This window comes from Moschus berezovskii, chromosome 6, assembly GCF_049115385.1.
Source record: "Moschus berezovskii isolate FMDL1 chromosome 6, NW_MosBer_1.0, whole genome shotgun sequence".
Lineage (NCBI taxonomy): Eukaryota > Metazoa > Chordata > Mammalia > Artiodactyla > Moschidae > Moschus > Moschus berezovskii.
In genome coordinates, this window is record NC_142465.1 from 13,528,895 (window position 1) to 13,554,167 (window position 25,273).

A 25,273-nucleotide genomic window follows, 5' to 3' on the forward strand; every position below is an offset into this window, starting at 1 on the left:
GGGATGATTTGAGAGAATAGCATTGAAACTTGTATATTACTATATGTGAAACAGATCACCAGTCCAGGTTTGATGCGTGAGACAGGGTGCTCAGGGCCGGTGCACTGGGATGACCTGGAGGGATGGGATGGGGAGGGAAGTGGGAGGGGGATTCAAGATGGTGACACATGTACACCCATGGCTGACTCATGTCAATGTATGGCAAAACCACTACAATGTTGTAAAGTAATTAACTTCCAATTAAAATAAATCAATTAAAAAAAATGTCTAACTGTCTACCCTCACCCCATATGAGATGCTTGCCAACTGAAATTACATGTAAACCTGACATTCTGTTAAAAATATCTGCTCCTCCAGAAAGAAGGACAGAAGGGAAATGGAAGAAAAGAAAGGCACAGGGTGGCAAAAATTGGCCCTGGGGCATAGAGAACTGGGAAGAAGTCTTTTGGAAGCAGATCCCTGATGTTGTACATTAGCATGTCAGAGCATTGCCTGTGAATCTCAGAGCTGATTTATGTATGTTCTTTTCCTGCAGGAATTGTTGAAATTCAGACTCTGTCATCCTTATTTATTCTTCTAAAAACCACATTTGGTTTAAAGATTCTGTTCGCTATAGATGGGGAAAGAATTTATATTCAGCTAACTAGTATGTGGAAAAGAAGAACATTAGGTCTGTGTGGCACATTTAACGGGAACATAAGGGATGATTTTCTGTAAGTATGATCTCTGAACATGATATGATGACTAGTAACTTAGAGGATATAAATTCTTACATTAAAAATATTTGCTTAACTAATAATAGCTTAGTCACCGCTGTTCCAAGAGCTTGACATGGATCATCATATTTAAATATTATAGCAATCCCCTGACTAGTAACTCTGTTTTATAGATAAAGAAGCTAACTGAAACAACAAAGTGACAAATAAAAAATAGCTCGAAATCACTTAGCTCAAATAAGGTGGAGCTGACTCTGAATTTAGTTAACAAGACTCAGAGCCTGAGGGCTACCCAAGGAGTAACTTCCCATTGTTCTCTCCCTGCCACCTGTCAAGCTTAACAGTATTTTATTTTTTAAAAACTTCTGCCTTAAAAAAAAACTTAATATCATTTGGTATGAATGACAGTAAATTATACTTTAATAATATTGATATCACTTAGTAGAAGTGATATCTCTAAAGCAACACTGTGGCATCTAAGTTAATTGGATTTTGTCAAAGTTGGTGTTTTATTAGGGGAAAAAAGCAATAAAATACGTTTATATCCCTTGTATTGACAAAGCACTTTCACCTACGTGTAGAAAAACCCAGAGTATAGCTTAACATAAATGTTTTGCACACCTGTTGTTGTGCTAAGCACTGTGGGAAAATTAAGGTAGTAACACGGGGCCCCCATTCTCAAGGAGCTGATGTTGCAGACTGGAAGGGGACAGCTATCTTTAAGAAATAATTTATTCAGAACTTCCCTGGTGGTCCAGTGGCTAAGACTTCGCCTCCCAGTGCAGGGGGTGTGGGTTTGATCCTCAAACTGGGAGCTAATATGCCACATCCTCATAGCCAAAAACACCAAAACATAAACCAGAAGCATTATCATAACAGATTCAACAAAGACTTTAAAAAGGTCCAGGTAAAAAAAATATTTAAAACAGAAACAATTTGTTCTAGGCAAGGTATTAATCATGCACGCACACACACACAAACACAAACACATAAATCCTGAGATAATTTCACAAAGTTGTGTTGACCTGCGTGGGCGTGGCTCGTAACAGAGCAGAATTTTAAGTAGGCGAGTGTGGATTGGGTAGGCAGGGAACATTTCCTGAAGGAGCCATTTTCCAAGTGCCATTTTAAAAAAAGCTCTCCTGCATATTCTTCCTGCTTTGGGTTCTTGTCCCTTCCTAACCTTCCTCCTTAACTCCTATTTATTTTTCAAACCAACACAGTCATTATTTGCTTCAAAAAGTGAGTTTATATCCCACCAAAGTTAATTTTGACTCTGTTATCTATGAACATCTGTCATTGATTTATCTGATTTCCACTTAAAACGGCAAGAGCTTTGAGAATAAAGACCACATCCTTAATAAATCCTTTTATTCTTAACTGGTAGAACCTTATATGCCCTAGACAGTTGAGCTGAATAGAGATAGGACCTTTGATATAGTACCAAGAAGAAAAATTGCATCAGCAAAGAGAAAGGGCTTTAAAATTTTTTTAATTTCAAAAGAGACCTTCTTTTGTCTTTTCTCATATGTAATTTATTTGCTTTTAGGTCTTTCAGGTTTTTGTTTCATTTATAGGTAGGTCAAAATATTGATATCTTTATCACATTTGTGAAACAGAAATATATTAAGTGACTTGGTTAAGATGTGCAGAGGTGGCATTAAACTTTCTTTCTCTTCCTATTTGTCATAATGGGTTAGTAGTCAATGTTTAACAGATGGTAGATCTGTCTGCCTCTTTCTAAGGCACCATATATAAACATTCAGGCCTGATAACAGTGATAGATAATATTTCAGAGATAATTTTCAAACATTGTTTAGCTTTCCAGCAAACGCAGTTAAAATTCCTTGCATCACAAAAGTTAATGTGAATCTGCAAACATAATGGAATGTAAAATATTAATTGCTTGAAAGTTTATTTTGTATGTCTTATTTTAGTAACTTAACCACAGTGAACCGAAAGGCTAATTTGTAAAATGAAATGCCATAAATAAATAGGTCTACATTTTAGCTCCTATTTTTTTGGATTTATTATTTTAAGTGAATTAAGTGACATAAGGGAGCCAAGCTCTGAGTCAGTTGCTCCTGGGAGCCCGTCACCTTGACCAGTTGTTTTATTGTGCTTTTTAGGATGGAGAGGGGTGGAAAGGCAAAGAAGGAGAAGAGCTAGTTCAGGTTATGCAAATTCTGCAGTCTTTGTGTTCTCCTTGGAGCAAAATGAGATTTTGGATTGGGTGTTTGTTATAATTCTATATAGTTTAGAATAATTTCATTTTGAGGGACTGGAAAAAGAAGGCAAGTGAAGTCGTTCAGTCGTGTCTGACTCTTTGCGACCCCATGGACTGTAGCCTACGAGGCTCCTCCATCCATGGAATTTTCCAGGCAAGAGTACTGGAGTGGGTCACCACTTCGTTCTCCAGAGGATCTTCCCCACCCAGGGATCGAACCCAGGTCTCCTGCATTGCAAGCAGATGCTTTTACCGTCTGAGCCATGAGGGAAGCTAAAGAGAAGGGAAGGATGGATATAAAGAATGAGGATTGTGGAGTGGCTTGTGTGGCTCCCTTTTCTTCTCCTGTCTCAGCCGTTGTGGTGAGAAGCTCCTATAGCTTTGTAATGGTGATTGAAATAAATGGTAAGCAAAGTAGTTATGCTTCCCAAGACACTAAAAGGGCCAAGATAAACGCTGGTCTACTGCTTGGCCATACTGTAGCAATTAATGCAGTTATGGCTTGCATTAGTGAAGTTTTGCTTGGTCGGATCTTCCTACAGGAAACCTAGTCCAACCTGATTCTGTAAGTGCTTCTGACAGTATTTGACACAGTTCCAGCAGGGATTGTCTCTGTCTCTATCATCTGAAGAGCCGCTGCAGGGGGCGTTTTAGTGTCAGACTCCTAAACATTGTTGTGGTTTATAAGCCTGAAGGGTAGATATTTCTATTCCATTTTGGTTTGTTGAGTAAACTTGGATGAAGAGTGCCTCTTATACCATTTCTCCTCAATTTTCATTTGGTTTGTTTGCCCAACTTCACAATGGAACCTCAGTGTTTCAGGCCTTATAATGAAAATTGAAGTATCCCAGAAGTTTAGCAGAGAAGGCAATGGCACCCCACTGCAGTACTCTTGCCTGGAAAATCCCATGGATAGGGGAGCTTGGTAGGCTGCAGTCCATGGGGTCGCTAAGGGTCGGACAACACTGAGCAGCTTCACTTTCACTTTTCACTTTCATGCATTGGAGAAGGAAATGGCAACCCACTCCAGTGTTCTTGCCTGGAGAATCCCAGGGACGGGGGAGCCTGGTGGGCTGCCGTGTATGGGGTCGCACACAGTCGGACATGACTGAAGCGACTTAGCAGCAGCAGCAGCAGCAGCAGCAGCAGTTTAGACTATGTATTGTTTAGGATATTCGTCTTAACCTTGAAAAGAATCATGTGAGGTCCCTACCTCTACCTCCCTAAACACATTGATGTTTTGGTTGTTTGCATTTTCATTAAATTGGTGTGAATTACATTTGTATCTCCACTCTTTGACACTGAGTGTCACCAGCTGAGTGAACGTTAATATTTCTCTAAGCTTCTGCTTTTCCTTCTCTCTAGAGTGGGGATAAAGGTGTTTTCTTCACAAGGCTCATTGAAGTGATTATTAAATACAATCATATGTATCCAAGATTTGACATGTTGTAAAGTCTTAATAACAGGAAGCTAATACCATGTATATTTAAAAATGTAATAAAACATTTCAAACTCTCAGATATTCTTGTAGGTTAAAAAAGTAGTATTCTTTTTTCAATATTTGAAGACTCTGAAGGAAGGAAATAAATGGGAGAGACTAAGAGAATATTTGCTTTCTAGTTCTCCATCAGGCATGATAGAAGGTACCCCACAACTTCATGCAAATGCATGGAGAGTTTCTTCTACTTGTTTCGCACCTGTTCATGTTCCTGTGGTGGATCCCTGCAACATTAATCAACAAAACAGTAAGTCTTTCTGCATGTAAACCTAGGAAAAATTCTTATTATTGTAATTTTGTAAAATTAGTGATTTTAAATTCTCATTTTCTTCATGATGATAAATCAATGCCATTCCTTATTTGTTTTTGTTTAATGCACATGCTTCTTTGTGTAATTTAGGTTACTTTAAAAAAGAACCCCAGAAAATGACTATTTCATTTATTACTCTGCATTCATATATTTCCTTGTTTTAGGTGCTCAGAAATCTCTCAGTCGTTCTCAAATGTGAGCTAGGATTTTGTATATTTCAGATTCTTTAAATGCTAAAGAAAAATCTCTGGAGTATTATAATGCTCGTATAATCTTGGGATGTTCAGTTTTGGTTCCATAGCATAACAGTGCATGTGAATTCTATTACTGTCACGTGATGTGTTCCTACTCACAGAACATATTATTGCTTCTTAAGCAGGAAGCTAGTGATCCAGAAAAGCTTTGTGCTGTCAAGTGTGCAATGATTTGAGATGCTCACACTCCAGAGTTTCAGTTTACAGTGATAGTGCAACTCACACGCCAATAATTTGGGGCTGTACTTTTTTTTTACTAAAGCAACAGCAGACCATGGGAAAGGCTAGTTTACTATTCAATAAAATAAAGCACTTTTATTTGGTACAATCACTTTGTGAAAAAAGTTGATGTCCATGCTTAAATAGACATTTTTATAATTTAATATTCTTCCTTTAATTATTTTGGCTAGCTTACTGTTATTTTGTGGTGACTGTATGGAGGGATTTTGTTTATTGTTCTGTGTTCCTTATTATTAACTTGTGGTTTTAGTGTCATGGAAAGAACACAAGATAATCTTGATTGTGTGTGCGCGTGTGTGTGTGTGTGGGTGTGGGTGCTCAGTCATGTCCGACTCCTGGCGATCCCATGGACTCTAGCCTGCAAAGCTCCTCAGTCCATGGAATTTTTCCAGGCAAGAATACTGGAGTGGTTTGCCATTTCCTACTCCAGGAGTCTTCTTTTAGTACTGTCTTTTTATCTAGGTCAACTTCTAAACTTAAAGAAGTTAGTTAATATCTTGGATCATTTTTCCTATCTATAGTAAGAGGAATAGACTAGAGTCTTTTGCTTTCTATGAGTTAATGCTTTTAACCTCATTTCCATTTAACGACACTTTCCTTCCCATTCTGTCCTCAACTTTTTGCTAATAGATCTAGTCCTTCTCATTTCATTTTTCTTGCTCACTTTGTTTCTAAATTTTTCAGTTCCTTCCTTGATATTACAATAAATTTATTTTTAATGTTCTTATTAGTATGTATCTTTTATTTATTTATTTATTAATCTTATCTTTTATTCCGTTACTATGTTGCATTGCATTGATTGTTTTCAAATACTAAACTTTCATTCAGAGGATAAGCCTTATTTGGTGATGATGGATTAGCATCATCATTAGCATTTTTATGTATTACTATATTGCTGTTATTTTGTTGAAGATATTTTACTTATATTATGAAGGATATTTGTTTATATTTTTCTTTCAGTGTCTGTGAGATTTGTGGTGTCAGGGTTATGCTAGTCTAAAATTAAGTGGCCAGCATGTTTGATTGAAATTTTGATTGAATTACTGATGAAGCAATCTAGACTTTGACTGAATGTTTGATTGAATTTACCAATGAAGCTATTTAGACTTCAAGTTTTCTTCATTAAATTATTTTTGATCTCTTGAAATAAAAAAACCATCATGTAAAAGTTGGAGTAGAGTCCAATTGATAAATTCAGTTTTTCTCTGGTGGTTTCTTTAATGACTTCCCTTATTACCTGCTATTTTGTTACATATATATATATATTTATCACTTTTGTCCCCATATCACATGTCTTCTATGACTTAGATATTCTTTGTCTTCATGTTTGCCTTGAACTGTTCTTTTTTTATTTCGAATAGGTAAATTCAAAAACATCCCCAAAGAAAGTAAAGTAAATAGACAAAAGTCAATTCTAATGTGGATTCTGAAGGATATTTTTAAACAAGGATTTTCTGACTCACCCTTTCCCTTAATGTCAGCAGGAATATTTTTTTAATCTACAAATCCTTAGAGCATATGATACAAGTCTTTGCTTGGAGATCCTGGTAATTGGAAGTGTGCATGCCAATAGTACACTGTTACATAGTCTAAATCATTTGTTTCCACATATTATGTGCTTAACAATACAAAAATATAATACTCAGGTATTACTCATAATTAGCATGTGTTTCCAATAATATATTTAACGTACTTCACAAAATAAGTTCAGCATAAGTCCTTAATAGTGAAAAAATTCTACAACTCTAGCAGCTCATCTTGTCTCTCAAAGACAATGACAACTCCAAGACTGATTAACTTTTCTTCCATGAGGAAATCAATGCGATCGAGGTCCATTACACCAAGAAATCACACTAGGCTTTTTTCAGAAAGGTGAAATCTAGATTGTTTTGTCAAACTTGGTTACTCCCACTGAGAATTATATCTGATCAGACTTTCTCAAGGGAAAAAGTCAACAAATTCAAAATCAGATTACATAGATCTGCTCAAATGACTTTGCAGTGATACCTCAGAGCCTTTAGCATATGCTCCATTATCAATTTCTATTAATTATTCATTTATTCACAGATTCATTTATCAAACAATATTGAGCTCCTAATATTTACCAGGCATTGTGTACTGTGCCTTGTGTGGATATTGCATTCAATGATTATGTGGCATCTACCTCATTACCATTTAACTCAGAGACTCCATTGGGGTGAGATGATTCCCAGTCCTTCCTGGATAATGTATCCTGGGGAGTTGCTGTAACATCCATAACCTGGCACTACTTTTATTGTGTATGGTTGTCTGGAGATAAACCTTCTGCTGCTCATCAATTATTTATAGCAAAATTGGGGTGATTTCCCAAGATGATCTGCAGGCAATGGGGTAATTGAGGCCACTTCTATCAGTTAACCCTTCTGTTACTCAAGTTATTCAGGTATGATGCAATACCATTTTTTTGCTAAAAGAATATTAACTATGGAGTAAGTGCTGTTACCAATATTACTGAAAGTAAACCTCTCCCCCCCAAAAAAAGTATAAGCTGAAGATACTTTTATTGAATGTGCAGTACAGTGTATTTCTAGGAAAGCAAGATGCCTTGGCTAGTGCTGGAATTTGATACTTAGGGGTATTTGATACTAGCTAGACTAGTAAATGAAGTGCTAATGGGGTTCTTTGTCTGTTAGTTGGATATGCAGCCCACTGTGATGTTATCCACCGGGAGCTCTTTTCTCCTTGCCACATCTACATTAGCCCTGGGCTGTACTATCAGCTGTGCCGCCACGATGCATGCAAGTGTGGAAGCACCTGCCTGTGCAATGCTCTTGCCCACTATGCCTACCTCTGTGGCCAGCGTGGCATTCCTGTCGATTTCAGAGCTCAGATTTCATTCTGTGGTAAGTATGATGGCAGTGGCACTGACGAAGATGATCAAACAGCACTTAAAGATTTTTACATTTGTAATTACTGCTATTTTTTAAATAAAAAGTCAACATTTGCTTCAGTTCAGTTCAGTTCAGTCACTCAGTCGTGTCCGACTCTCCGCGACCCCATGAATCGGAGCACGCCAGGCCTCCCTATCCATCACCAACTCCCTGAGTTCACTCAAACTCATGTCCACAGAGTCGGTGATACCATCCAGCCATCTCATTCTCCGTCGTCCCCTTCTCCTCCCGCCCCCAATCACTCCCAGCATCAGAGTCTTTTCCAGTGAGTCAACTCGTCGCATGAGGTGGCCAAAGTATTGCAGTTTCAGCTTTAGCATCAGTCCTTCCAATGAACACCCAGGATCGACCTCCCTTAGAATGGACTGGTTGGATCTCCTTGCGGTACAAGGGACTCTCAAGAGTCTTCTCCAACACCACAGTTCAAAAGCATCAATTCTTCAGCGATCAGCTTTCTTCACAGTCCAACTCTCACATCCATACATGACCACGGGAAACACCATAGCCTTGACTAGACGGACCTTTGTTGGTAAAGTAATGTCTCTGCTTTTTAATATACTATCAAGGTTGGTCATAACTTTCCTTCCAAGGAGTAAGCGTCTTTTAATTTCATGGCTGCAATCAGCATCTGCAGTGATTTTGGAGCCCCCAAAAATAAAGTCTGACACTGTTTCCACTGTTTTTCCATTTCCCATGAAGTGATGGGACCAGATGCCATGATCTTTGTTTTCTGAATGTTGAGCTTCAAGCCAACCTTTTCACTCTCCTCTTTCACTTTCATCAAGAGGCTTTTGAGTTCCTATTCACTTTCGGCCATAAGGGTAGTGTCATCTGCATATCTGAGGTTATTGATATTTCTCCTGGCAATCTTGATTCCAGCTTGTGCTTCTTCCAGCCCAGCGTTCCTCATGATGTACTCTGCATATAAGTTAAATAAGCAAGGTGACAATATACAGCCTTGACGCACTCCTTTTCCTGTTTGGAACCAGTCAGTTGTTCCATGTACAGTTCTGACTGTTGCTTCCTGACCTGCATACAGGTTTCTCAAGAGGCAGGTCAGGTGGTCTGGTATTCCCATCTCTTTAAGAATTTTCCACAGTTTATTGTGATCGACACAGTCAAAGGCTTTGGCATAGTCAATGAAGCAGAAATAGATGTTTTTTTGGAACTCTCTTGCTTTCTCCATGATCCAGCGGATGTTGGCAATTTGATCTCTGGTGCCTCTGCCTTTTCTAAAACCTGCTTGAACATCTGGGAGTTCACGGTTCACATATTGCTGAAGCCTGGCTTGGAGAATTTTGAGCATCACTTTACTAGCATGTGAGATGAGTGCAATTGTGCGGTAGTTTGAGCATTCTTTGGCATTGCCTTTCTTTGGGATTGGAATGAAGACTGACCTTTTCCAGTCATTTGGCCACTGCTGAGTTTTCCAAATTTGCTGGCATATTGAGTGCAGCACTTTGACAGCATCATCTTTCAAGATTTGAAATAGCTCAACTGGAATTCCATCACCACCACTAGCTTTGTTCGTAGTGATGCTTTCTAAGGCCCACTTGACTTCACATTCCAAGATGTCTGGCTCTAGGTCAGTGATCACGTTATCGTGACTATCTTGGTCGTGAAGATCTTTTTTGTACAGTTCTTCTGTGTATTCTTGCCACCTCTTCTTAATATCTTCTGCTTCTGTTAGGTCCATACCATTTCTGTCCTTTATCGAGCCCATCTTTGCATGAAATGTTCCCTTGGAATCTCTAATTTTCTTGAAGAGATCTCTTGTTTTTCCTATTCTGTTGTTTTCCTCTATTTCTTTGCATTGATCACTGAGGAAGGCTTTCTTATCTCTCCTTGCTATTCTTTGGAACTCTGCATTCAGATGCTTATATCTTTCCTTTTCTCCTTTGCTTTTCGCTTCTCTTCTTTTCACAGCTATTTGTAAGGCCTGTTCAGACAGCCATTTTGCTTTTTTGCATTTCTTTTCCATTGCTTAAGTTATTTGAAATACTAATATAATGTGTCAACCTGAAAAAAATGGGGGATTACTTTATTTCTTAAAATTGGAGCTCTGTTAGATATAACAATAGCTTTTGACTATTTTTACCATAAGCAAAATTAGAGTGTAGCTATCCTGGCATCCCCTGTATTATGAGCAGATTTCTTCTCATTTAAAAGTTGGCAAATTAAACCCTTGGTCTTCCTGTATTTTGTAAATAAATTTTACTGTCCATGTTTGCATATTTAGCAGCTACAGGGCAGAGCTGGGTAGTTGTAACAGAGACTGTATAGCCTGAAAAGTGAAACTATTCACCGTTTCAGTTCAGTTCAGTCGCTCAGTTGTGTCCAACTGTTTGTGACCCCATGGACTGTAGAATACCAGGTTTTCCTATCCGTCACCAACTCCCAGAGCTTGCTCAAACTCATGTCTTTCGAGTTGGTGATGGCCATCCACCAACTCATCCTCTGTTGTCCCCTTTTCCTCCTGTCTTCAATCTTTCCCAGCATCAGGGTCTTTTCAAATGAGTCAGTTCTTGGTATCAGGTGGCCAAAGTATTGAAGCTTCAGCTTATCCTCAGTCCTTCCAATGAATATTCAGGACTATTTCCTTTCCGATTGACTAATTTGATCTCCTTGCAGTCCAAGGGACTCTCAAGAGTCTTCTCCAACATCACAATTCAAAAACATCAATACTTTGGCACTCAGCTTTCTTTATAGTCCATCTCTCACATCCATACATGACTACTGGAAAAACCAAGGCTTTGACTAGATGGACCTTTGCTGACAAAGTAATGTCTCTGCTTTTTAATGTGCTATCTAGGTTTATCATAAATTTCCTTCCAAAGAGCAAGCGTCTTTTAAGTTCATGGCTACAGTCACCATCTGCAGTGATTTTGGAGCCCCCCAAAATAAAGTCTGTCACTGTTTCCCCATCTATTTCCCATGAAGTGATGGAACTGGATGCCATTATCTTCATTTTTTGAATGTTGAGTTTTAAGCCAACTTTTTCACTCTCCTCTTTCACTTTCATCAAGAGGTTCTTTTGTTCTTTTACACTTTCTTCCATAGGGTGGTGTCATCTGCATATCTGAGGTTATTGATATTTCTCCCAGCAATCTTGATTCCAGCTTGTGCTTCATCCAGCCCAGCATTTCTCATGATGTACTCTGCATAGAAGTTAAATAAGTAGGGTGACAATATACAGCCTTGACGTTCTCCTTTCCCTATTTGAAACCAGTCTGTTGTTCCACGTCTGGTTCTAACTGTTGCTTCTTGACCTGAATACAGATTTTTCAGGAGGCAGGTAAGGTAATCTGGTATTCTCATCTCTTGAGGAATTTTCTAGTTTGCTTCGATCAATGCAGTCAAAGGCTTTGGTGTACTCAATAAAGCAGAAGTAGATGTTTTTCCATAAATCTCTTGCTTTCTCCATGATCCAACAAATGTTGGCAATTTGCTCTCTGGTTTCTCTGCCTTTTCTAAACCCAGCTTGAACATCTGGAAGTTCATGGTTCACATATTGTTGAAGCCTGGCTTGGAGGATTTTGAGCATTACTTTGCTAGCATGTGAGATGAATGCAATTGTGCAGTAGTTTGAACATTCTTTGGCTTTGCCTTTCTTTGTGATTGGAATGAAAACTGACCTTTTCCAGTCCTGTGGCCACTGCTGAGTTTTCCAAATTTGCTGGCATATTGAGTACAGCACTTTCACAGCATCATCTTTCAGGATTTGAAATAGCTCAACTGGAATTCCTTCACCTCCACTAGCTTTGTTCATAGTGATGCTTCCTAAGGCCCACTTGGCTTTGCATTCCAGGATGTCTGGCTCTAGGTGAATGATCACACCATCATGGTTATCTGGGTCATGAAGATCTTTTTTGTATAGTTCTTCTGTGTATTCTTACCACCTCTTCTTAATATCTTCGGCTTCTGTTAGGTCCATGCCATTTCTGTCCTTTATTGTGCCCTTCTTTGTATGAAATGTTCCCTTGGTGTCTCTAATTTTCTTGAGATCTCTAGTCTTTCCCATTCTATTGTTCCACTATTTCTTTGCTTTGATCATTGAGGAAGGCCTTCGTATCTTTCCTTGCCATTCTTTGGAACCATTTAGCTCATTCCAAAAAAAGTTTGCTGACCTCTGCTGTAGGCCATCTTTTCAACTGAGTTAGGTGATTTTTTTGGACGTATCAACTAAGAGCCTACCAGTTCCTTGCCTTGAAAAGGACCAACTTTCACCATCGTTTCCCTAAGAGTTAAACATAAGGTCGAAAATCACTGTGACCCACTTTCGCTTTCTCTACTTAAAGTTCTGGATTTTTTTTTAACCTCTGGCATCCTAAGAAGTTACCCTCCACCCCCTCTTTTTTTTTCTCAGAAGATCAATTGTATGATTAACATTATTTCTGCTGTTCTACCCAGCATTTCTGAGGTGTCTGTGCAAGTGTGTTTTTAGAATATTTTAGTTTGCCTACTGTAATCAATTCAGCTTTTTCTAAAAAGAAATTGGAAGGATTTATCAAAGGATATAAACATGATTTAAAAGGCAAAGAACAGGATCTGTGAGCATAGATCAATAAAATCAAGTTTTGTGTTACTTGTAGATGACAAAGTTTACTTAGGATTAAATAATGTCATAAAGAAGATGGCACCAACATAACGGTAAACAAGTTTAAAATGTGAGGACAGTAGGTTTATCTAGTCAGATAAAATACCTTAAATATATTAAGAAAATCATAGCTCAGGCTGTTAAAGAATGTTATGAAATGTCACACTTAAATATGCTTCACATAGACATTTTTTTCTTCTTTGGTTAAACTTCTATTGAGACGAAGAATTGTTTTTTATGTTATGGCACTCAGTAATGTTCTCGGTTTATTGACGTGGAAGATCTTCTTTTTTCATGATTTGTGTCTGTCATAGACTCATAACCCAGCACACAGTGCTCTGGGCCCTGTGGAGGTTTTTCTCAGTTGATGCTTCTCCGTCCTCAGGGGTGGTGTGTCAGAAAGGCATGATGTACCATCACTGCTCGTCCTTCTGTCGCCGCTCCTGCGTCTCCCTCTCTTCCCCAGAGCAGTGCAACGATGACTGTGCTGAAGGCTGCAACTGTCCTGAAGGCAAATACTATGAAGACACACTTAGCTTTTGTGTGCCCATGTACGTCCCAGAAGTGGGTTGACAGCATCCAGTTTTTAATCTCTTATCTTCCTTACAGGATAAATGGGCTGTCATGCCTGTTTCTTTTCTTCCTGTCTTTTATTTTTTTTAAATCGAATCCACTCAGAACCATAAATTTTTTCCACTATTAAATGTCACTTCTTCCATATAATAAGTGTGCATATAGGCAAGGATCTGCTTGTGAGTTCTTTAATATTTCTTAATATCCTTACTCATATTTTTTTATTTGGTAAGCCTGTATGAGCTCACAAATCGCTACAGAAAGAGCTAAGGAATCTGATGAGTAATCCCGAAGTTCATTCCCATGTGTTTTTGCCGTATCAATAATAACAGCAAGGTTTATGTTTCTCTGTCATGTGGCAAATTGTAGTAGCAGGATTGTAATGGCTCTTAGCATTCAGAAATTTCTCAAATCTCACATGACATAAAGACTTTGTCGTCTACATAGGCTTACATGATGTATTGGTTGTATTTCTCTGAAGTGCCACCAGGGACATTTTTGTGACAGAGACAGCATAGTCTGTACTGTGACTAAAACAACACAGAGTATGAGTTTTGGGAAACAAAAATCTAAAGCTGCATAAGATTTCACACTTGTTTAGCAGAATTGCATGGAATTTTGTGCAGTAATGTCATTGCTAGACTGTGCCTTAAAAGTACCAATATAGCATGTAGTCTGCTTGAATTTCAGTGTTTTTGTTTTTTTTTTCTTAAATATATCCTATTTTGTTAATTTAACCTTTTTTTTCCCCCCTTACAGATTTCATTGCCGGTGTCATTACAGAGGCAGTATTTACCAACCCGGAGAGCTCATCCCAACACCCTCAGGCTTATGGTAGATTTCAGTAATAGTGATTGTTCTTGACGAATAACATGGAGTGATGTAAATTCTTAACCAAATCCATAAATTGAAATATGACATCCGTAATTTGAAAAATACAGATAACCTTAATATATAAACTTTTATATAATATATAAACCATATGTGTGACATTTATATATATTTAACCCAAATATATACATATATATACATATATACATTAAACCACACACACACACATATATATTTCATTTCAAATGGAATGCCTAAGTCTTGTGCTCATAACTTCAGAAAAGAGCTATGAGTTAAAGTGTCAAACAGTGAAATGGAATGCCTCTGATCAGTTCTCAGTAGTTACGGGTGAGATGGCTCTCACCTTAGTTCTCAAATAATAGTTAAGGGTGAGATGAATGGTCAAATGCTGTAAGTTACTGAGGCATTTCAGTTTTGTGGCTTATCCATTGGCTCAGAAAATGCAGTTTCAAATTGGAATTCACCATGTCACCCTCTGGAGTCAGAGTGCTGCCTCCCAAAGGACAGCCATTCTAGGGAGAAAATGCTTATTCATAAGAAAACACTCCTTCGAGTTGTAACCTGTTAAAAATGCAGACATGTCCATGCAGCAGTCCTCACAGATCTATATCCAACTTCTAACCTCCTTTTAGTTGCACCATCGGAGCCCACAGATAAGAGCAGAATAAGAGGATAGTAATAATAACCATTGCAATAATCGTATCTGCCCTTTCCTGTGCACTTTCTGTAGTCCTGGTATCATTCTAGGAATTTTATATCTATTAAAACACCCATCACTCTAACCCTAAGAGACAGGTACAGTTGCTACAGCCCCCATGCACAGGTGAGGAGATGAGGCACAGACAGTTAAGCACCGTGGTAACAAATTCAGGATTCATTCCTGGACAGCCTGGCTCTGCAGTGCTTGCTCTGTTGTCTGTTTTGCTTTGCAGCTTATTTTGTATCCATGGCAGAATATTGTTTATGCACAATTTGTGTTTACTGTTATGTTCATCTCCCTTTCTTTCCCTCAATCGAGATGCAAAGGCAACTAGCTCTTGGCTGTATCTACAGTTCAGTTCAGTTCAGTTCAGTCGCTCAGTCGTGTCCGACTCCCCGCAACCCCATGAATCACAGCACGCCAGGCCTCCCTGTCCATCACCAGCTCCCAGAGTACACTCAAACTCATGTCCACAAAGTCGGTGATGCCATCCAGCCATCTCATTCTCTGTCGTCCCCTTCTCCTCCCGCCCCCAACCTTTCCCAGCATCAGAGTCTTTTCCAGTGAGTCGCATGAGGTGGCCAAAGTATTGGAGTTTCAGCTTTAGCATCAGTCCTTCCAATGAACACCCAGGACTGATCTCCTTCAGAATGGACTGGTTGGATCTCCTTGCAGTATAAGGGACTCTCAAGAGTCTTCTCCAACACCACAGTTCAAAAGCATCGATTCTTCGGCGATCAGCTTTCTTCACAGTCCAACTCTCACATCCATACATGACCACGGGAAAAACCATTGCCTTGACTAGACGGACCTTGGTTGGCAAAGTAATGTCTCTGCTTTTTAATATACTATCAAGGTTGGTCATAACTTTCCTTCCAAGGAGCAAGCATCTTTTAATTTCATGGCTGCAATCAGCATCTGCAGTGATTTTGGAGCCCAAAAAATAAAGTCTGACACTGTTTCCACTGTTTTTCCATCTATTTCCCATGAAGTGATGGGACCAGATGCCATGATCTTTGTTTTCTGAATGTTGAGCTTCAAGCCAACCTTTTCACTCTCCTCTTTCACTTTCATCAAGAGGCTTTTGAGTTCCTCTTCACTTTCTGCATAAGGGTAGTGTCATCTGCATATCTGAGGTTACTGATATTTCTCCTAGCAATCTTGATTTCAGCTGGTGCTTCTTCCAGCCCAGCGTTCCTCATTTGGTACTCTGCATATAAGTTAAATAAGCAAGGTGACAATATACAGCCTTGACGTACACCTTTTCCTATTTGGAACCAGTCTGTTGTTCCATGTACAGTTCTGACTGTTGCTTCCTGACCTGCATACAGGTTTCTCAAGAGGCAGGTCAGGTGGTCTGGGATTCCCATCTCTTTCAGAATGCTCCACAGTTTATTGTGATCGACACAGTCAAAGGCTTTGGCATAGTCAATGAAGCAGAAATAGATATCTACAGTAGGTTGTACTATTAGCCATAGTTTCCCAAGCCATAAATCTGGGAGCCATCTTTGACTCTTTCCTCCTCTTCAACATCCCTACCCAGTATACTCCCAATGACTTTAGATTTTATTTTTTCCATACAGTTGAAATCCATTTCCTCCTTTCTATCACCACTGTCTTAGCAATGTCTCTCAGCATCTCTTCTCTGGATGTTTTTACTTGGTCTTCTTGTCTTTAGTTTTGTTTCCTTCCATTCTACCAAGATGTTATATTGCTCTTAAACTTAACATAATTGAATTTAAGTAAACTTGGCAAAAACAAAGGAACCTTCCCACCTCAGTGAGAAAAAAATTCCATTTGTCTCATGGTCTCATTTGCCATTCCTCTTAAAAAGCCTGTGTCCCGGAATCAGTATGATATGAAAGGCCCGGTTCTGTGACCTGAGATCCCTGTGTCTCAGTTCCTTTCTGACACTTGCAGTATGAGTCATATTTCTGAGGGTCATCCTAGTGTTAGATGAGGAAGAAGCATATTTTTTGTATGACATGGCACTTCTCTGTTAGTCAGCTTCTTCATCTGGGTTCAAATACAGAAAACATTATCTAGTCCAGAGCTGGAGGCAAAACTGTTTATGTTGGGCTTATTGAGAATTGGTGTAAAAAAATCTTTCCTTATCATGATAACTCCTTAAGGGATTTTCACAATTCATATTGCCTGAATTTGGTTTTTGCCTTATGCCCTGACTTTAGAACTCAGGTTGTAATATGTGACTCCACTGTCTCTTCCACGCTGCTGCCAGAATGACTCTTCTAGAATTCAAACCAACTTTTCTAGAATTCAACTCACTTCAGGGATAAAGTCTTAGTGTCCTAATAGAAGCTGGCCTTTGACACTTTGCTGTAAGCCTCTCCGGTTACGTCCCTCATGGCACTCTGTTGCATAGAAAGCTGTTCCACCCCATGTGACTTTTTACTACATCTTCACTCAGTGTGACAACATTCCTACTTTATCTATATTGTAATCTCCATCCTGTCTTCAAAATTTTGCAGACTTTATCTTCTTTGACTGCCCTAAGTCAATTGCTAATAGATTTCAAAACATTGTTACGTGCTTTACTTGTGTTCAGTTCAGTTCAGTTCAGTTCAGTCGCTCAGTCGTGTCTGACTCTTTGCGACCCCATGAATCACAGCACGCCAGGCCTCCCTGTCCATCACCAACTCCCGGAGTTCACTCAAACTCATGTCAATCGAGTCAGTGATGTCATCCAGCCATCTCATTCTCTGTTGTCCCCTTCTCCTCCCACCCCCAATCCCTCCTAGCATCAGACTCTTTTCCAGTGAGTCAACTGGTCTCATGAGGTGGCCACAGTATTGGAGTTTCAGCTTTAGCATCAGTCCTTCCAATGAACACCCAGGACTGATCTCCTTTAGAATGGACTGGTTGGATCTTCTTGCAGTCCAAGGGACTCTCAAGAGTCTTCTCCAGCACCACAGTTCAAAAGCATCAATTCTTCGGCGATCAGCTTTCTTCACAGTCCAACTCTCACATCCATACATGACCACAGGAAAAACCATAGCCTTGACTAGATGGACCTTGGTTGGCAAAGTAATGTCTCTGCTTTTTAATATGCTATCTAGGTTGGTCATAACTTTCCTTCCAAGGAGTAAGCATCTTTTAATTTCCTGGCTGCAATCAGCATCTGCAGTGATTTTGGAGCCCCCACAAATAAAGTCTGACACTCTTTCCACTGTTTCCCCATCTATTTCCCATGAAGTGATGGGACCAGATGCCATGATCTTCGTTTTCTGAATGTTGAGCTTCAAGCCAAACTTTTCACTCTCCTGTTTCACTTTCATCAAGAGGTCTTTGAGTTCCTCTTCACTTTCTGCCATCAGGGTGGTGTCATCTGCAGATCTGAGGTTATTGATGTTTCTCCCGGCAATCTTGATTCCAGCTTGTGCTTCTTCCAGCCCAGTGTTACTTGTGTTAATATATCTTAGACAGTTGTATGTTTCATGTCACACTGGCTCAATTATTTATTGGTATGTCTTTCTTGCCTACTGGAACATAGTAGGCACTTGGGTAACGACTAAGGATTTTGGTCTTTGAATTCTCCATGCTAATCACAGAGCCTCACACATATATCAGTGTTTGATAAAAACGTGTTGAACTGAAATAGCTCTCTTCAAATCAGTTCTAAACCAATAACTTATTTACAAAAACTTCTGGGAAAAAATCTTATTTGTCAATTCTTGCATGTTATATTGTTTTTTAAACAGAAAAATCTTGAGGTTTGTTTCATGAATTAACTATCTGTTTACTTCTACTAGCCAGTGTTCAAATGGGACCGTGAAATGTGATGAATTAGCAACGCCCTCTACTGGTAAGATCTAGATAGATGTTTTGCTTGGAGAGAAGGAGGCTCTAGTACTGTCCCTACTCTTAGGGCAGAAGTTATGAATTCATCACAGCCCTCCTTGCCAATGCACATGGAGGAATAGCCTTGCTGCTGCTGCTGCTAAGTCACTTCAGTCGTGTCCGACTCTGTGTGATCCCATAGACGGAAGCCCACCAGGCTCCACCATCCCTGGGATTCTCCTGGCAAGAACACTGGAGTGGGTTGCCATTTCCTTCTCCAATGTGTGAAAGTGAAAAGTGAAAGTGAAGTCGCTCAGTCATGTCCGACCCTTAGCGACCCCACGGACTGCAGCCTACCAGGCTGCTCCATCCACGGGATTTTCTAGGCAAGAGTACTGGAGTGGCTTGCCATTGCCTTCTCCAGGAATAGCCTTCAGTTCAGTTCAGTTCAGTTCAGTTCAGTCGCTCAGTCGTGTCCGACTCTCCGCGACCCCATGAATCACAGCACGCCAGGCCTCCCTGTCCATCACCAACTCCCGGAGTTCACTCAAACTCATGTCCACAGAGTCGGTGATGCCATCCAGCCAGGGAATGCTTTTTACATGGTGCTCTGGTGCGTCCTCATTTTTTCACCTCCGGAATTATAATGTTTGTTGGACAGTGTGGGGTGAACATGTAAGGCTGCTTAGGGCAGAGCTGATCAGCCCAGGGAGGCTGCCTGATGCTCCCTATCCCCGCACCACCTCAGGTCCGCCAAACGCTTTAGGGATATGTATCCAGGCACCTGTTGGAAGTCACTTGTGCAACAGCAGTTGGGAAACCCTACTCCAGACCAGCAATTCTTAGATTCCGAATGTACACACAAAAACCTAGGGATCTAGTTAAAATATTGATTCTGATTTAGTAGGTTAGGGTGATGTCTGCAACATTTCTGTTGATGGCCAAAGTGATGCTAATGAAACTGGGTTCCAGACTACATTTTAGTAGCAAAGCTTTAAGACTAGCCATCAACTAACAAAGGTATGTAAAGTGACATCGACTGCCATCTCTTTTGAAAATATCATATTATGATTGCATATCATACCTGAAGATCGTATATATTAGGAGACCCTTCATATTATTTATTTTGCACCACACAGAAAGCCTCAAATTTATGGTCACTATGGAGAAATTCTAGGCAAATACTAAACAAAGCTACCTTCTGTTGATTTTAATGGATAGCAAGAGTGTAGGCTGATAAAACCAACTGTGAGCTATTGTTTTGTTATTTATTTGCACAGTTATATATTTTCTAAATTATCTTTGAATTAATTATATGCTCTTGATTCAGTGTATCAGGATTCAGGCTGTATAGGGCTTATTTACAGGGTATGTTCATGAACTGCACACATATCTGGAAGCTGCTGGGCCCTCCCCGCCTTAGCTCATTTGTATCAGGTGGCTCAGTATTGAGGAAAAGGAAGCCCAGGTGGCCAGGCTTCTCGCAGAGGAATCTTCAAGTTTCCTTTTGGCCCCACATAAGAGGTGGTAATCCCTCTGAACTCAAAAGCTTTCTGGAGCAATATGTAACCCCTGTAATTATGTCCATTTTCTGCACTTCCACTTTATAGTAAAAGGTATTAGTTGCTCAGTCATGTCTGACTCTTTGTGGCCCCATGGACTGTAGCCTGCCAGGCTCCTCTGTGCATGGAATTCTCCAGGCAAGAATACTGGGTAGCATACAGGGGGTTAGCCCTGCACCCTCCAGGGAATCTTGAGACCCAGGGACCCAAGGTTCGATCCCAGGCTCCCTAGGTCTCTTGCACTGCAGGCAGACCCTTCACCTTCTGAGCCACCAGGAAGGAGTGACTAAATAGTGACTCAGGGGTGAAGCAAGATCTAAAAGTATCACATGTTTGTTGTAAACACATAGCTTTGTAAAAGTTTAAACATACGGTACTGTCAGTCTTAGAAAATGATAATATATGTTTAGATTAACCAAAATACCGTTTCTTGATCTCAGGAAGGTGGATCCTAGTTGTTTAGTTGTTTTCTTATGGAAGGCAGCTAAAGTTTTCAAACTCAAAATAGATTTTGGAAATTTAGGTGATTAAAGGAAATCTGGCTAGAGAATGGTTCAAGCTCATGAACCAAACATCACAGAGTAAAATCAGTTATTACTGGGGTCATCAGTTATTACTGGTAAAATATACTGTGTTCTATAGTTAATTGTGTTTTAATGACAAATGCATGTAAATATGATTGTGTATATGGAGCAAATACAAAGTTAAACCTATTTTGTCTGTGCCTTGTTCCTGAAGTTTACGTCTGCCCTGAAGGAAAACAGTATTTCGACTGTAGGTTTCCTGACCCTGAATTACCAGCTGGTGGTATAAACTGTGAAACTACATGTGCAAATTTGGCTATGAACTTCACTTGCGCCCCATCATCACCCTGCATAAGTGGCTGTGTTTGTGCTCCAGGGTAAGCACATTATTTTTCTTGATAATACAGAATGTTTAGGATTTGATAGAAAACACAAGAGCACTTAAAAACATTATTTATAGAAATAGCTTAAATTGTGTTCTGATTGGTGGTTAGTTCTGAACTGGCAACTAGATTACTGCCGTAGTTATGTGTCTGTGCTTATTGGACATATCACATCTGTGTGAGATGCATGCCACATAGAACACATGACTAAATAATGTCATAATATGTTGTGTACATGACATAATTAAAGTAATGCAGTGAATTGAGGGGAGCACTCACTTCAGGATGGACTTAGCATTTATCCCCGATCCAACTGTGATTTTGGGAAAATGATAGTGAGCCACCTTGCATTCAAAATACTCGAAGTGCATTTCTTTTGTATATTCTTTTTTTTAATTAATTTATTTATTTTAATTGGAGGCTAATTACTTTACAGTATTGTAGTGGTTTTTGCCATACATTGACATGAATCAGACATGGGTGTACATGTGTCCCCATCCTGAACCCCTCCTCCCACCTCCCTCTCCACCCCATCCCTCAGGGTCATCCCAGTGCACTGGCTTTGAGTGCCCTGTTTCATGCATCGAACTTGGACTGGTGATCTATTTCAGATATGGTAATATACATGTTTCAATGCCATTCTCCCAAATCATCCCACCCTTGCCTTTTCCCATGGAGTCCAAAAGTCTGTTCTTTACATCCGTGTCTCTTTTGCTGACTCACATATAGGGTCATCATTATCATCTTTCTAAATTCCATATATGTGCATTAATATACTGTATTGGTGTTTTTCTTTCTGGGTTCCTTCACTCTGTATAATAGCCTCTAGTTTCTTGAAAGAACTGATTCAAATGTGTTCTTTTTAATAGCTGAGTAATACTCCATTGTGTATATGTACCACAGCTTTCTTATCCATTCGTCTGCTGATGGACATCCAGTTTGCTTCCATGTCCTGGCTATTGTAAACAGTGCTGCGATGAACACTGGGGTACATGCGTCTCTTTCAATTCTGGTTTTCTCGGAAAACTGCCCAGCAGTGGGATGGCTGGTTTGTATGGCAGTTCTATTTCCAGTTTTTTTTAAGGAATCTCCACACTGTTTTCCATAGTGGCTGTCCTAGTTTGTTTTCCCACCAAGAGTGTAAGAGGGTTCCCTTTTCTCCACACCGTCTCCAGCATTTATTGTTTGTAGATTTTTTGATAGCAGCCATTTTGACTGGCATGAGATGGTACCTCATTGTGGTTTTGATTTGCATTTCTGTGATAATGAGTGATGTCGAGCATCTTTTCATGGGTTTGTTAGCCATCTGTATGTCTTCTTTGGAGAAATGTCTGTTTAGTTCTTTGGCCCATTTTTTGATTGAGTCTTTTATTTTTCTGGAATTGAGCTGCAGGAGTTGCTTGTATATTTTTGAGATTAATTCTTTTTCAGTTGCTTCATTTGCTATTATTTTCTCCCATTCTGAAAGCTATCCTTTTCACCTCATTTATAGTTTCCTTCGTTGTGCAAAAGCTTTTAAGTTTAATCAGGTCCTATTTGTTTATTTTTGCTTCTATTTCCATTAATGTGGGAGGTGGGTCATAGAAGATCCTGCTGTGATTTATGTCAGAGAGTGTTTTGCCTATGCTTTCCTCTAGGAGTTTTATAGTTTCTGAGAAGGTCTTACGTTTAGATCTTTAATCCATTTTGAGTTTATTTTTGTGTAAGGTGTTAAAAAGTGTTCTAGTTCATTCTTTTACATGTGGTTGACCAGTTTTCCCAGCCCACTTCTTAAAGAGATTGTTTTCTCTCCATTGTATACTCTTGCCTCCTTTGTCAAAGATAAGGTGTCCATAGATTCATGGATTTATCTCTGGGCTTTCTATGTTGTTCCATTGATCTATATTTATGTCTTTGTGCCAATACCATACTGTCTTGATGAGTGTAGCTTTGTAATATAGTCTGAAGTCAGGCAGGTTGATTCCTCCAGTTCCATTCTTTTTTCTCAAGATTGCTTTGGCTATTCAAGGTTTTTTTTTTTGTATGTCCACACAAATTGTGAAATTATTTGTTCTAGTTCTCTGAAAAATACCATTGGAAGCTTGATAGGGATTGCATTGAATCTATAGATTGCTTTGGGTGGTATACTCATTTTCACTATATTGCTTCTTCTATCCGTGAACATGGTATATTTCTCCATCTATTTGTGTCATCTTTTATTTCTTTCATCAGTGTTTTATGGTTTTCTATACATAGGTCTTCTGTTTCTTTAGGTAGATTTATTCCTAAGTATTTTATTTTTTTTGTCGCAATGGTGAATGGAATTGTTTCCTTAATTTCTCTTCCTGTTTTCTCATTGTTAGTGTATAGGAATGCAAGGGATTTCTGTGTGTTGATTTTATATCCTGCAACTTTACTCTATTAATTGATTAGCTCTAATAATTTTCTGGTGGTGTCTTTAGGGTTTTCTATGTAGAGGATAATGTCATCTGCAAACAGAGTTTTACTTCTTCTTTTCCCATCTGGATTCCTTTTATTTCTTTTTCTTCTCTGATTTGTGTGGCTAAAACTTCTAAAACTATGTTGAATAGTAGTGGTGAGAGTGGGCACCCTTGTCGTGTTCCTGACTTTAGGGGAAATGCTTTCAATTTTTCACCATTGAGGATAATGTTTGCTGTCTGTTTGTCATATATGACTTTTATTCTGTTGAGGTCTGTTCCTTCTATGCCTACTTTCTGGAGGGTTTTTTATCACAAATGGATGTTGAATTTTGTAAAAGGCTTTCTCTGCATCTATTGAGATAATCACATGGTTTTTAATCTTTCAATTTGTTAATATGGTGTATCACATTGATTGATTTGTGAATATTGAAGAATCCTTGCATCCCTGGGATAAAACCCACTTGGTCATGATGCATGATCTTTTTAATATGTTGTTGGATTCTGTTTGCTAGAATTTTGTTAAGGATTTTTGCATCTATGTTCATCAGTAATATTGGCCTGTAGTTTTCTTTTTTTGTGGCATCTTTGTTTGGTTTTGGTATTAGGGTGATTGTGGCCTCATAGAATGAGTTGGGAGTTTACCTTCCTCCGCAATTTTCTGGAGAGTTTGAGTAGGATATGTGTTAGCTCTTCTCTAAATTTTTGTAGAATTCAGCTGTGAAGCCATCTGGTCCTGGGCTTTTGTTTGTTGGAAGATTTTTTATTACAGTTTTGATTTCTGTGATTTTGATGGGTCTATTAAGATTTTCTGTTTCTTCCTGTTTCAGTTTTGGAAAGTTGTACTTTTCTAAGAATTCATCCATTTCTTCCAGGTTGTACATTTTATTGTCATATAGTTGTTGATAGCAGTCTCTTATGATCTTTTGTATTTCTGTGTTGTCTGTTGTGATTTCTCCATTTTCATTTCCAATTTTGTTGATTTGATTCTTCTCCCCCATTTTTTTTTTATGAGTCTGGCTAATGGTTTGTCTATTTTATTTATTTTCTCAAAGAACCATCTTTTAGTTTTGTTGATTTTTGCTATAGTTTCCTTTGTTTCTTTTCATTTGTTTCTGCCCTAATTTTTATTATTTCTTTCCTTCTACTAACCCTGGGGTTCTTCATTTCTTCTTTTCATAGTTGCTTTAGGTGTAAAATTAGGTTATTTATTTGATTTTTCTCTTGTTTCTTGAGGTAAGCTTGTATTGCTATGACCTTCCCCTTAGCACTGCTTTTACTGAATCCCATAGGTTTTGGGTTGTTGTATTTTCATTTTCATTTGTTTCTACATGTTTTTATTTCCTTTTTGATTTCTTCTGTGATTTGTTGGTCATTCAGAAGCATGTTGTTTAGCCTCCATATGTTCGTGTTTTTAATAGTTTTTTTTTTTTCCCTGTAGTTGACATATAAACTTACTGCATTGTGATCAGAAAAGATGCTTGGAATGATTTCAAATTTTTTGAATTTACCAAGGCTATATTTATGGCCCAGGATGTGATCTGTCCTGGAGAAGGTTCCGTGTGCGCTTGAGAAAAAGGTGAAATTCGTTGTTTTGGGGTGAAATGTCCTATACATACCAATTAGGTCTAACTGGTCCATTGTATCATTTAAAGTTTGTGTTTCCTTGCTAATTTTCTGTTTAGTTGATCT

At 38.9% G+C, this 25,273-nt stretch overlaps 1 protein-coding gene across 3 annotated transcripts in view; it reads left to right on the forward strand.

The window, feature by feature from the left end:
• OTOGL (otogelin like) overlaps positions 1 to 25,273 on the forward strand; it is a 181,243-nt gene that overhangs the window by 45,752 nt on the left and 110,218 nt on the right. For all 3 annotated transcript variants that reach the window (XM_088836670.1, XM_055395155.2, XM_088836668.1), the window contains exons 17-23: positions 536 to 713; positions 4,564 to 4,688; positions 7,918 to 8,127; positions 13,158 to 13,323; positions 14,105 to 14,179; positions 18,668 to 18,720; positions 20,996 to 21,158. In XM_088836670.1, the coding sequence (XP_088692796.1) occupies positions 536 to 713; positions 4,564 to 4,688; positions 7,918 to 8,127; positions 13,158 to 13,323; positions 14,105 to 14,179; positions 18,668 to 18,720; positions 20,996 to 21,158 (970 nt within the window). The remainder of the gene's footprint in view (positions 1 to 535; positions 714 to 4,563; positions 4,689 to 7,917; positions 8,128 to 13,157; positions 13,324 to 14,104; positions 14,180 to 18,667; positions 18,721 to 20,995; positions 21,159 to 25,273) is intronic.